This window comes from Coccidioides posadasii, chromosome 3 (assembly GCF_018416015.2).
Source record: "Coccidioides posadasii str. Silveira chromosome 3, complete sequence".
NCBI classification, from domain to species: Eukaryota; Fungi; Ascomycota; class Eurotiomycetes; order Onygenales; family Onygenaceae; genus Coccidioides; species Coccidioides posadasii.
Window position 1 is genome coordinate 904999 of NC_089409.1, and position 13335 is coordinate 918333.

The window sequence follows — 13335 nt, forward strand, 5'->3', positions numbered from 1 at the left end:
AGAACTCCTTTGTGTGGCAACATTAAGGAGAATTTCACGAGCAGGTATAACTCAACAAGAGGCAAGTTATCAACATACATATTAATCAAGAAAGATAGATAGACGAGACAAGCAACGCAGTTCGCAAATTTTACGGGCACACAACTAGACCCGTGTAATGCTCAGTCAGCGAAGGAGCCTGCTCCTAGAATTATCAGAAAGAAAAGTAGTGGTAAATTAATAGGGGCGTCAAGTTCCATGCCTCTATGACACTCATCTACAATGACCTTACAGTCAAAGAGAAACATCGAAACAATAGGCCGGGAATCATCAATTAGCATGCACAAATGTGAAAATTCAAGGGATCGCCCCTCCCTAAGAAACAAAAGTCTAGAACATTGCAAAATTCACAGATTACAGCGGGTGATAAACAGCAAAGGTGTCAGGTATGTAATAATGATCTAGGAGCGTTGAAAAGGAAGAACAAAAAATCAACTGCCAATGATCGTTATCAGTTTTCCAGTCTAGAATTCCCAATATATACGGCATGCATGGGGGGAAAAAAAAGGTCAGAGAACAAAATATTAGACATCAGAGAAGCATGAGATGAAAGATAATAAAACAGAGGGGTTGTTTTATGGAAATCTGATATCGGGAGGAAGCAGTAGTTAACGGAAGAAGGGAAGCCGTGTACCGGTACGCCTTGGCTATTAAACGTCGAAACCGCTTCGAAGTCCAAGGCGAGCGGAGAGGAATAAACAAGACTCGTGGTAAATATATTCGCTGCACTAGTAATTCATGATTGAGAAGGTAACACTCGCGGCGTTGTGTTCATTAAAGAAGGATGTTCAGTATATGACTTCAAGGACGTAGAGGAACCCAAATACTAAGAAAGCAATTGCTCCACCAAAGGTGACTTATTCAAATCCAGTCAGTACATACGGTCACATTGGGAAGATGGATAGCAACAGCTTGGAACGGGGGGAAAATTGAGACTTACCGGTACGAATGCTGACCTTCCCAGCGACGGCTCTTCCACCAATTACTGCCCCTGCCGTGCAAACTCCATGACCGATGATAGCGCCCCAGGTGATCCACCAGTAGTCTTGACCGGCAGCCATGGCAATAGTAGCGATCTGGCTTCTATCGCCCCACTCACCCAAGAATGTCATGACAAATGTTTGGACCCAGGCAGGGCTAAGCAAAAGCGAGAACAAATTATTCAAGCCAGAAAGCGTATTGACAATGGTTGAGGCTCGCGATGGCGAGTTACCGCGCGATGATGCTGGAGAAAGGCTTTCGGGCGTCGGAAGGCGATGATTCGAAGAACGACTTTTGTGAGGCACACCTGCACGGCCGGCTTCTAGAGCGTAAGGGCTGACGGCGGACTGACGGCCGCCCATGCGTCGCTGTTGATGCTCTTTCTCTTCCAATTCCATTTCAACTTCTTTCATCTCACCGCTTACATTCTCATCAGCACGCATGTTTTTGGCTTCAAGAAGCATTTTCACACCAAAGATGATAAACAAGACGGCAGCTATAACATTGGTGTAGGATTTCGGAAGTATCGTAGGAACAGCGTGGCCTAGGATTGCAGACAAGACCGTCATTGTAATGAGCGCCGCGAAGGCAGCCGTGAAAACGACCATTCGCGGATGTCGCATGGCCATTAGAGCCGCAACTAAGAATGTCTTGTCGCCAATCTCAGAGAACAGGATCATCGTAAAGGAAAGGACAAATGAGTGTAGAGGTTGTATGATCTCGTTAACATGATCGTCGCCGCTGCCTTTACTCATTTTGCCGTCAGGTCGAGATTTCATCGGATCTTCAACGATCAAATCGTCGTCCTTCGGGCTTCCGCGTGGCGCCGGAGGAGGAATAGAATGAGGCGAATCGGGAAGGTGTTCTGGTTTCTATATCGTTCATTAGCATACGGTGGCTTCTGGTCAATCCATTCATTGCAAACATACCTCCAGCATTTTATCCTTTTGCTCTGTTTCTTCTTTCTTTTTCTGGTCTCCTTGAGGAGGAATCTTCTGCTGCTCACTATGAGGCAAAGGCGGTACCTCCTTTGGTGGATCGGGCTTCTTTCCAAGGCCCGGTTGATTTCCTTTGCTCTTCGCGGAGACACCTCCTTCAGTTCCTCGGGTGCCTTCCTTTGGGCCGGGCCTGTTCTTATCATTCATGACTCCATCGTTGGAGTGTGGGATCCTTTTCCCGTCCGGGCCAACATGTTCTGACGGAGGGTCTCTTAGATCTTCCCTTAGCAATCTATCCTTATCTGCCAAAGCCTTGTCCTTCTTCCGTTGACGCTCGGCATTTGTCTCAACAAATGGACCGGCGTGAGGTTTGCCGTCTTTCCCATCGATGGGTGCATCGTCGAGCCGTCTCACTTGGATAGGGATGGGGTTTGTCGAAGAGGCTTCAGGAACGGCGATTGCCACGGCCTCCTCGGGAGAAGTAATCGCGCTAGATCCGGGAACATCGCTCGGATCGGCGAGGGTAAGGGAGAGTGAGGAGCAGAGGAGGAGGAGAAAAGGAGTAGGAATTCGTCGGAGCCTCATGCCTGCGGTCCGGTAAATTATATATTAAGACAATGCCTTCACGGCTGCTCAATGAAATCAATACTAGGAAGAAAAAATCGAATGCTGTCAGAATTTTCTCAAACAGGCCAGGGTGGGATTTGCTGGCATGTCGTGAAGCCGAAATATTTCTGCCGACGGAAAGCCCGGCGCCTTTTTTGTCAGCAAAAATCGCTTTTTAAGGCAATTCCTCAAGACAGCTTGCGAGGGCGGACGATTCATTAATGAGCAGTTACTCTGTACATTCGACCCTCGCGGACAAACACGAACAAAGAGGCATGGGCAGTGCAGTTGGATTATCTTGCCAGGTGTCGTCGTGCTGCAGAGTAAGTCAGGGGTGTGGCTTGACTTGGAACGCAACATCCACTCGTCGAGCAATACTAGACTCTGGTTGGACTAGTTTGGGTGTTGTGCCACACCTTCGGCGTTCTAGACCGCACCCGCTAGTAACGGCGCTTCGCAGGCCAGTCCCGCCAACGCCAGCAGGCATTGGAGCTGCGGTAAATCGAGGGTTATTTGATACCTCCATTTGTTCGTAGGGAAGATGCTTATGCTATAAATAACGGGTTGTTCTCCCATGCAGTTGAACCCGAGTAAAAACCTTTATTTTTTTTTTTTTTTATGCTGGTGCTGCTCCTTCTATCGCCGACGACGAGATCGAGGGTTAGGGTTAGGGTTAGGGTTAGTTCGTCCAGTCAATCTATTATGTAATATTTTAGTCATGAATGTCCCAATTTGGAACCCCCGACCACGGTGCCATAACAAACAATCAAATGGCGAGCGTCACAACCCCGTCTCGTCTTGAAGCCGCATTTGATACCCCGTGTCTCTGCATGGAGCCCTACGACATCTAATTATTTTTATTTTATCAAGCTGTTGTAATTTGCCCCTCATGCCAGTCGCAACACGCAGCTCATCCCGGCCTTTGGCAAGCTCCATTATTCCTAACTCCCCTGCCAAGCGATGGCGGGCGGAGCCCCATTTGCCATCCGAGCACCCTAGGGGACCAGCAGAGGAAGATCTAGATGATATTGATGGAACAACGCTGCATCAGCCACCTCCAGAGAGTTCAATATCAAGTGGTAGCGATTCGGATCCTGATTCCGATTCTGATAATCCTATCAGTTCCGTTACCCCCATTAATAAACAGAGTGCCGGGTTTTCAAGGACAAAAAACCCCCATTCCAGTAGGTGGTATTCATTGACATCTTACACAAGAGAAGGGATAGTGATATACAATAGAGGAGCTGTGCCAGCTACAGCTACTTTCTTAAACCTGATTTGAACATGGATCTGCGACTTCTGGCTATGCGATTATTCTCTGCTAACTTCATGTTTAGATCCTTCGCCAACTCTACGCAAAGCCCCTTTGAGCTTGCCAGTCAAAAGCCCGAGAGGCAAGGGTGTGAAAATCAGCCATGTGGAGGTGCCTGCGTCTCCACTGGACAATCCGGACATCCGTTTGTCCGCTCCCCAGAGGGCTCAAAGGATGCCCTATCAACTGAACCCTCGTCTAATGCTAAATGCCTTACCTAAATTGGAGAGGTGGTCAGACAAGATATTGCTTCTCTGGAGCCAATACGGCTCTTCGTATTCCCGGCTTAAGAGACACATTACCAATTCTACTGTCAAAATCAAAATCGAAGAAAGCTGGGGAGATAGCTACCTGGGCTATAAAAGGCATTTTGGGGATAGACATTTTATCAATGTCGCCAGAGCTTTAGACGCGTTTCCTTCCATCGAAGACCTAAACTGGAGCCCCACCGGAATATATCAGAAAGCGAACCTCGCACAATTAACGTTGGATATTATATATTTCTGCAATGGGACGCGGTCTGATTCGCCTCTAGATATAATCGACAGTTTATTCCCCTCTCCTTTTATCCCGGGAGAGGACGAACCACTCAGTGAAGATACCACACGGCGCATTTTTGAGATTGGCCTGGAAATTCGGACACAGCGGTGCATAATGGAAATGATCGAGTCCGGGAAGGAGAAGAAACCCGAAAGTATTCTGAAAGATATCTTCTATGGAGATATCTTCGAGGATAGCCCATTGCGCGGGTGGGAAGCTGACGGCCTTGATGAAACCGACCTACCCGAGGAATTTCGCGATCGAATCGAAGAGAGGATCGGAAATATACGAGAAACATTTCGGGAGGATGACACAGCGGTGGAAATCTCTCGCTTGAAAACTGCATTCCCATGGTCAGAATTTGTGGTCCGAGTTGCGTCATGGGTACGAGAGACAACCGATCAGATAAATGACCAATTGAAAGCCCAAGACGACTGCAATACTGCCATCGCCAAACTTCGGTCAGAATTCGAGCCTAGGGCCATTCTGGACCGGCAGAAAACTGACGAAATTTCCCAACGGACACCACCTTTGGAAAGTTCACCTAAATGGAGCCGGGGCCTTCACAGGGGCGAGAGGATATTTCGGCCACCACGAGGCCGGGAGGGTTCCCCAGAGCTAGGCTCCCGGCCGTCAGAAAATGCTGCAGTGACAATCGAACATGAACAAATCCCTGAAAAGGTGCAGGCAGCCTCCTTTCCCGAAACTGCTGCACCCCAGAAGTAAGATCATACCTTAAACTTTCTCTTATATCCTGTATTATTTAATTCTAATGTTCACTATCGGAATTATTAGGAACTTCATATCCCGCGCCCTACTCCGACATTTTAGGCAGTTTATAGATCGCACGCAAACAACCGCTTCTACCACACATCAACAAGTCGGAGAGGCGAGTAGACACACCGCTCCACCAGCAGCAACATTTCTTGACCGACAAAAGAATGCCGAAAGAATATCTCCTATCCAGCCAAGCCCTCTAGGGGACAGAGGCCCCGGAAGAAAAACAAAACGGGCCCGCTCGGAGGAGAGTGAAGATGAAGAAAGTGCATTTGAGACGACCTCTCGGCCTTCAAAGAGGCCACGGGTCGTCACTGAAATCCGACGCCGATCTCCATCAAGAACGGCGGCAGATCGGCCTCAGAGAGCAGTGTCGGTGGCCAGCTCAAGTGGCAGACGCCTGCCCGAGTCGTTGCAGAGCAGAGAAAGCACACCCCCCCTGGAAGACAGGCCAACGGGAGGAATTGTGCAACGCGTCCGGTGGACAATTGAGGAAGATCGGCAGTTGATCCGCTTAGTTGGAAAATACGGCTCATCTTGGTCGCGGATAAAAGCGGCCGACAGCAATGAAGAGAATCCAAAGCTAGAAAATAGGAATCAGGTCCAGCTCAAGGATAGGGGTCGGCAGATCACCTTTGATTATTTACGGTTCGTCCTTATCTCCCTACACCCGTCGCCTATGGACAACCTTAAAGGGGGGAGGAAAAAGAAAAACTAACGAGAGCTTTTGCTTATACATAGAACCCGACAGAAGCTGCCAAAGAATTTTAAAAGGATTAACATTACCAAGCCGCAACGTAAGAGGCTAGAAGAGATAGGAGTAGACCCCGATAAGCGAGAGGAATAGCGCGAGAAAGGTGGAAAAAGGGAAAAATGAATCAGGCATGCGGGGGCGAACGGCAGAGGTTAAAATCTTCTCATCCACACAAGGCCTAGCATTCAAAAATTTACGCTTTCATATCCCCTACCAAATCGGCATCTATATATGTACATATTGTTGACGCCAGCGTCGATTGAGATACCCAATTTTTAATGTTTGATATTGTTATTGCTTGCATAAAATTTCCATGACTTCCCATCCATTTAAATTTTTATGAATATTTCCAATAACCATCTGCCAACAAACTGCGCATCTCTTTTTGTTTGATTTGATCGTTGCATGAGGTCGCGAGCGTTGAGAATCTCGTTGTTTGCCGGTTTGCAGTATTTGTCACGTGATATATAACGGTCAAAAGCGGTCTGTGGCTAGTGTCTTGTGGCTTTCCAGTTATGTAAGGCTGGAGCACACGAGGCTGAGGCTGAAGCTGAGGCTGCGCAGCTCCCCCCGGTCCCTGTGGCTGGTCTGGGGTCTGCCGCGTGGGGGCGAAGCCTGCTGCAGTCTGCGCTCTCTGGACTGTGACTCGCCTCTGCCATCCGCGCACATCGTCCTTCAAATACCCAGTCCCACCGTCTTCCTGGACGCAAGCTGTCCAGCATTCTGCCTCCTGGAGTCAGTGCCTGCCTGCCTAGCCAAGTACACACACTGTCCAGCGTCTTTTGCTCACGGCGCATCCTCGAACGATGCTTCGAGTCCCTGGCTCCTATTCTCGCGGTCGGTCGCCCTCCCCTAGTGGGAGGCACCGACACCGTTCGCAAAGCCGCAGGTATTCTCCATCGAGGGAACGGAGCAAGTCCAGGACCAAAAAGTCCAGCTCCAAGAAGTACTATGATTCCGACTCAATGGACGAGCAACCACGGGTATCTAGTACGTTGCGAAGCAGCAGCACCAAGAAGCGGTATGACTACGACCTCTCCGACGACGACAGGTATAAAAGTGACTATAAAAGCGATTATCAGAGCGACAGAGGGCGACGGACGCCCCGCGATCGCTACTACCTTTCCGACGAAGAATCGATAGCGCCGAGGCAGAGCAACACCTCCCTTGGGAGCAAGCGAGCCGATCTGTACCTGAATGACTCGGAATCAGAGCGCGCCCGACGAAGTGCAAGCCGAGCGCTTCGTTCGCTGGCTTCATCTCGATTCCATCAGTATTCGGATGCGTACACAGACTCAGACGATGAGGGATTAGCTTATGGAGACCTATATTATGACTATCCTGTTTCTGGCAGCGAGCGTCGATCCCGGTCTCGAGAGAGACTTCGCAAAGCTGTAAAAAAGTACTACAATTCCGATTCAAGCGATGGGTACACCAGCCACCGTGCGCGGGAATCCACAGCTCGTACCAAGGATCCAGTTGCGAGCTACCAAACTTATGACGACCCTGAACCGAAGCTCCAACGCACTCACTCACGGCGCGATAAAAAAAGGTCTTCAACTGCAAGCGGGCTTGCAGCGAAGCTTCAGGCGGCAAAGTCATATTTCACGAGCGGGATAGACGAGGACGAATGGCCAGAAATTCCAGAATGCGAACGCCCGGATTTCGTCCCGCACACCGAACAGAATCCGTACCATGCGACACTTAACAAGCCATCCTCAGCGCCTCCTCCACCGGCCCCGCCTCCGCCGGCTCCAGTTCCACCCTCCGTCCCGGAGGCGCCAACTTCTCAGTCTCTCAAACAGACGAAAGATGAGGAGCCCGCCGTTCGCGTCCCCCAGTATCCTACGATCCCACGTCCCCAATATGTTCCGCCAGAGCATTATTTGAAGATGAATAAGACAACGGAGCCTTCACAGACCTTTGCCACCCCTCCTACTCAGACTGTTCCGCCAGAGCATTATTTGAATATGAGCAAGTCCAAACAGCCCTCGCATCATTTGGCAACCCCATCTTCTCAACGTTTGGCTGGCCATAACCGTGCCCACTCCACGGGCAACATACCCGCTACTCCTCAGCAGTATGCCGCCCCGGCACAGTTTCAATATGCGCAACCGGATCCGAACTTTAAATACATTTTAAAATCTGAAAAGACTGCCACACCTTCTACCTCTTCCATGGCTGTCGAAATGAGCCAATCAGGAAAGTCTTCTAATGGACCAGGCCATCTTCAGTACGTAGAGATCAAGCCCGGAGCAGGGAGGACCCCTAGCACACGTCCGCATAGCCTCTGTATCTCTACGGATAATGAACACCTAAAAATGCCGGGTGGATTTCCCGATGGTAATCGGCCACCAGCCAGCCCATTGTTGGAGCCCTACCAAGGTACTTACCAAAGCATGTCACCTATGCCCTGGCCAACGGCGTACTCGGACATGGAGGGCGATGTGTCGGAGCTTGAACTTGATGACGGCGCGATATCTAGTTCCGAGAGAGCTAAAGGGAAGATGCTAAAGATCAGGAAGACGAAAAGCAAGGACGCTTTCCACAAAATGGACCACTTGGGACGACAGAGGATGGCTATAGAATCAATGATACCTACAAACCACGTGCCGGTATATGATCCGAGGATCGACGCGAAAGCTTTAAAGTCGGCTATTTCACATCACAAGATTGATCCAAAACCGTTGCTGGAGATCCTTCCCAACCTTACGGCTGAGGAAGTGCTTGTACTCCGGGCAGAATACAAGAATATTGTCAAGATGACAGGCCATGGTGTCAATATCGCAAAACACATCGCCCTTCGTGTGCCCGGTAATTTTGGCAAGGCTTGCCATGCCACTGCTCTTGGGCAGTGGGAATCAGAAGCGTACTGGGCCAATTTCTGGTATCGATCCAACTCTTCACGGAGAGAATTGCTTATCGAGGCTCTCATGGGCAGGCCGAATGCAGAGATTCGCCGGATAAAGAACTGTTTCAAGGACAAGAGATACAGTGACAGTTTGGAGAAATGCATGAAAGCGGAGCTAAAGCCGGATAAATTCCGCGCCGCCATTTTACTGGCCTTGGAAGAGAAACGACAGGCAGATATGGCCCCGATAAGTCTTGACCTAGTGCGTCGTGATGTTCAAGACTTGCACCGCGCATTGATATCACGCGAAGGTGGGGAGTCAGCGATGATTCAGATCATCGTAGTAAGAGGAAACGGGCATCTCTGTGAAGTTATGCGAATGTATGAGAGCATGTATAATCAGCACTTCGCCAGGGCGATGATTGCCAAATCGCCAAATCTAGTTGTAAGCGGCCCTTTCTCTTTTACTCAATTATTTTTTTTTGAACATTTCGCTAACTCACTTGACTGTACAATGCAGGGCGAATCCCTTATCCATATTCTGAACGGCGCTCTCAACCGTCCGATGCGTGACGCATTACTCCTTCATCATGCCATAGCCGAGGTAGGGACCGGTCGGGACCGTGCGGAGCTTCTCATCTCACGGCTAGTTCGCATGCATTGGGAGCCGCATCACCTCGAACGGGCCAAGGCAGAGTACAAGCGGCGATATGGGAAGTATGTCGAAGATCATATCGTTCGGGAAATCATCAACAAGAACGGGAATGGGAAATGTGATTGGGCTGAGTTCTGCATCGAGTTGGTTAAAGGTTCGACTCAACATGTTATGGATGATGAGTGAGTCATGCATGATCTGTTGGGTCCTCGGTCGAGCTGTGGTACCATTTTGTTGTTGTTCTTTGCTCACCCCAATCTAGCCTAACTAATGTCTTTTTTTTTTTTGTTTCTTTTTACGGTACTTGACGTGGGTTTGTCGACGATGCATGATATAACCGAGTTTTTCAGGTCTTACCCTCAAAATATTGTTTGAAAATATATTTTAGATGCTAGTTATACCCTGTAAACCATGTCAAATAAAATAAAATTTTTGATGTTTTGTGCAACAATAGCGGAGGCGGTTGTTGAACAACAAGCATCCAGCCAATTACATAAATTCTGGACTCATTTCCTGTGTCTCTGGTGGGCGGAGCGGAGTGGGATTCCGCTTCCGCTGCCAGAAGGCTCCGATCCCCATTTATCAGATCTATACAGAAAGATCGCATGCCAGCATGTGGAAAGGCAAAGCTTTAGCCACGTAGATTAAAATCTCTAGCATAGCTGACAATCAGCGTCCTGATGGCCGAAGGAACAGCATCTAATGGTCCAAAAAAAAAGCTTCAATGACAATATTTACGTGGGACATTCGTCGGCGGGTCGGCCCGCAGCGTTGTACCACCAAAAATGACCGAAGCTTATTCAATGTTCATTCGAATGACAAGTTTAGCCCATCGGACATTCATTCCAAGAATTGAAATGAAAATGGATTGAGTTTAGCTACTGACATAAAAAATAACAATGATAATAATCATCCAGCAGCAGTATCTTGTTTAATACTCTACACAAAAAAATCATACCGAGTAGAAAGTGTGTATCAAAGGAGGCATTGAACATAAAGCTTTGAAAAAAAGGGGGTATGAGAAGAGAAAAAAAAAGATACTCAGAAAAGAACAAGTCACAAATGGGATGTATGAAAAAAAAGTCGTGAAGACAGACAGGGAGGTTTGATCGAAACAGGCATTTTCATAGCCGACAAAGTGTCAGAGGAAAATAGTGGAGGATAGAAAAGAAAAGGTTCTTGAACTGAACAATTTTTGCTACATCAGCATTCACACCAAAAAAAAAAAAAAATCAAAAAGCCAGGCACACAGAGGGTATCCTCCACACCAGCAGAAAAGCACAAGGAAAAGGATTTGAATATAAGACATCGGAAGAAGAGAAAGCAGAAACATGCAAAGTAGCAAAATGCACATTGCCTCACATCTCCATAACAAATGGAACCAAATGCCCATTCCTGGACAATAGGATCTGAAGACAAGAAGATGGCAGGACAGTATCAGCTCACGAGCTAGGTTAATATTGGACATCATCAAACTGTCAAGCCTGACCGTTCCCATAACTACCATTTCGCTTCAGGCGGATAGTTCTCCATCTCTCATACCAAACCTCACGGCTGGCTTCACGGAGTTCACCACGCCACTCTCCAAAGACTGTATCCTTTAGCTTTAGAAAATCACAGTGCTCTGGGTCATATGGATCAGCGAATCCCCAAGGAAACTTGCGTCCGATCGGTCCGTCTTTAGACTCTAAACTGTGCGGGTCAGGGGAGAGAATCGAAAGTGGAATAAAAGGCTCGGCGTTCGAGCCTCCACTTAACATGCTCGAGGATGAGCTGCGCTTCCGCTGCTTCTCCAAAGACTTTTCTGCCGCGGATGGTGCGGCGGGTGGTGGGACTGGATTATTAGGATCATCCGGGACAGTTTCTGAATCGGGTGTGCGGCGGTTCGCATCATCTTTTGCCTCGCGCAATTCATCTTCCTCCTTTTCATCGAAGCGATCGAGAGAGCTGGAGTAGTCGTCGTCGTGTTCTTCGAGAGTGAGTACTTCCAACGGGTCGATGTTGGCCTTCTTCAAGCTATCCCACACAGTCTTCTTCAAGAATGCCATGTGGGCAGTTGTAACAGTATCGGCCTTGCTGATGACAGGTACCACGGTGGTTTTGCCTTGCATGGTACGAAGAACCTGCAGGTCAAGGTCTTCATCCAGACCACCAACCACCCGAATTGCAGACCCACTAGAATCTCCTCCGGCAGCTTTTTGGGCAGCAGCAATGTTTTCATCAAGCCGTGCTGGGTCCAGGATGAGGAAGGCACAGTGAATATGTGTATCACGGACTCCTGGTGATCGTATGACTTTCATCTCTTCGGTAAAACTGTCCTCAAACTTGCTCTCCAAGAAACCAGTGATTTCTCTTAACTGAAGGTCCACAATGCTTCTTTCGAGACCCTGGGAGTCCCACAATGTCAGGCCGACCCGTTCACTATCGATTTCTGTTTCAAGATAATGGCAAGTGAAATAACCGTTTGGTGGTGCCTGGGGTAGATCATCCATCTCTTCAGGGTTGCGGGTTGGGCGTTTATTCGGTGGTAGAGCTAGAGCTTTTCTTAAAAAGTTGACGAAAGATGTCTTGCCTGAGTTTCTAGCCCCGATCACGAGGATGCTGATAAGGGAAATCCATCAGTTTCCTGAAACGTGACGGCCCCAAAAAAAAAAAAAAAAAAAAAAAAAAAAGGAGGCTACAAGGGATGTTCTCACTTGTATGGTGTCGGATCCTTTCGTCTCCTTACTCTTCTCGGGCTATTAATGGTGCTAACGGCACTGCTGGCATAGCTATAACGACCACGGTGCGCCATGCTTTCGGCTTTTCCGTATACGTCGACGAATGGAATCGGTGGGACAGGCGGGTGGCTCTGGGCCGAGAGAGGCTCATATGACCCTGCGCGACCTGACAAGTTGGAGCGAACGTTCTCACCACCAAATGTGTTGAGCTGGGGAGGAGGTGCGATGTCCGGCAATTGGGGTGCAAATTTCGATATGGCGGCCTCGCGTTGGCGACGCAGCTGCTCCTCCTTGGCCTGTTCCTTCAATACCTTCTTACTCATCTTTCCGGATGGCTTTCGATCACCCACCTTCTCCGAAGACTTTGCACGGCGCAGAAATCCCAGCGAAGTACGGCGAGTTGCATTTGCTTGAGCATTGTTCGAGTTTCCATTTTCGCCGGCAGCTGGGAGGGTGTCAGGGGGCGGAGACCGACCAGGGGTGCGGGGTGCAGCAGGGGTTGACGCCATGTTCTAATCAAAAGTTCACGCGAGGGTGGCCTGATATTAATCTGTAAAGTAATATGCTGAATTAGAAAAATGAGCGGATTGATGAATTTAGCCACGCGTTGATGTTGATGTTCCACTTCATGAAGAGATGAGGTCTCTAGAGGACATCATATGCAAATAGGGGATGAATTGGCATCAACACAAACAAGAGTGAACACTTCATGTCAACTATTGAACAAAAAAAAAAAAAAAAGAAAAAGGGTCGAGCTTACATGAACAGAATGGCTGGATTGCGTAAAGTAGGAAAGCTTTGCTTTGGGTTGATCGGTGTTCGCAAGAATCTTCGCTCGAGTTGTAGTATCAGGGCAAGTCTCCTTTCCCCCACTATCTTCCTCTTGGCGTTTGAGCTTCGAGATAGGTCAATCCGGCAGTTGGGTAAACGTGGCGTGAGGCAACGTTGCGAAATACGTATGCGATCTTCAAGGCGAAATCTTGTCGCTACGCGGTGTCGGATACGAGATGTGCGAAGTTGTCAGATGAAAGCCGTTGAGCTAGCCTCCTTCTGCCGAACTCACGATTCGATGACTGGAGCCTGGGATCAAAGGCAAAAAAAAGGATGGACGATAAAGGAGTGTGTACCAGAATCGAAACCTGCTATCGCGTCGAGGGACGGT

At 48.6% G+C, this 13335-nt stretch overlaps 4 protein-coding genes across 4 annotated transcripts; 2 read left to right on the forward strand and 2 right to left on the reverse strand.

Annotated features, from left to right (window-relative positions):
* Positions 1–210: 210 nt before the first annotated feature.
* Positions 211–2851, reverse strand: D8B26_005210 (uncharacterized protein). Its single transcript, XM_003066567.2, has 3 exons — positions 1950–2851; positions 980–1892; positions 211–895 (listed from the first exon to the last, which is right to left on the reverse strand). Exons 1-3 carry the CDS (start codon positions 2541–2543, stop codon positions 828–830), a joined length of 1575 nt encoding a protein of 524 aa, XP_003066613.1. The 5' UTR covers positions 2544–2851; the 3' UTR covers positions 211–827.
* Positions 2852–3453: 602 nt separating this feature from the next.
* D8B26_005211 (uncharacterized protein) lies at positions 3454–6217 on the forward strand (the record flags this gene model as incomplete). The annotated part of the gene is made up of 4 exons (XM_003066566.2): positions 3454–3748; positions 3902–5138; positions 5212–5841; positions 5935–6217. 4 exons carry the CDS (start codon positions 3454–3456, stop codon positions 6038–6040), a joined length of 2268 nt encoding a protein of 755 aa, XP_003066612.2. The 3' UTR covers positions 6041–6217.
* Positions 6218–6912: 695 nt separating this feature from the next.
* Positions 6913–9639, forward strand: D8B26_005212 (uncharacterized protein; the record flags this gene model as incomplete). The annotated part of the gene is made up of 2 exons (XM_003066565.2): positions 6913–9243; positions 9319–9639. 2 exons carry the CDS (start codon positions 6913–6915, stop codon positions 9637–9639), a joined length of 2652 nt encoding a protein of 883 aa, XP_003066611.2.
* Positions 9640–10931: 1292 nt separating this feature from the next.
* On the reverse strand, positions 10932–12682 carry D8B26_005213 (uncharacterized protein; the record flags this gene model as incomplete). Its single annotated transcript, XM_003066564.2, has 2 exons — positions 10932–12054; positions 12150–12682. The coding sequence occupies 2 exons, from the start codon at positions 12680–12682 to the stop codon at positions 10932–10934; spliced, it is 1656 nt and encodes a 551-aa protein (XP_003066610.1).
* Positions 12683–13335: the final 653 nt, after the last annotated feature.

Excerpts from the sequence above, each read along its gene's own strand:
- D8B26_005210 (XM_003066567.2), bottom strand. The coding sequence starts at position 2,543 with ATGAGGCTCCGACGAATTCCTACTCCTTTTCTCCTCCTCCTCTGCTCC. Across the intron at positions 1,893-1,949 it reads AAAAGGATAAAATGCTGGAG|AAACCAGAACACCTTCCCGA; the intron begins GTATGTTTGCAA and ends TGAACGATATAG. Across the intron at positions 896-979 it reads GAAGGTCAGCATTCGTACCG|TCACCTTTGGTGGAGCAATT; the intron begins GTAAGTCTCAAT and ends GATTTGAATAAG.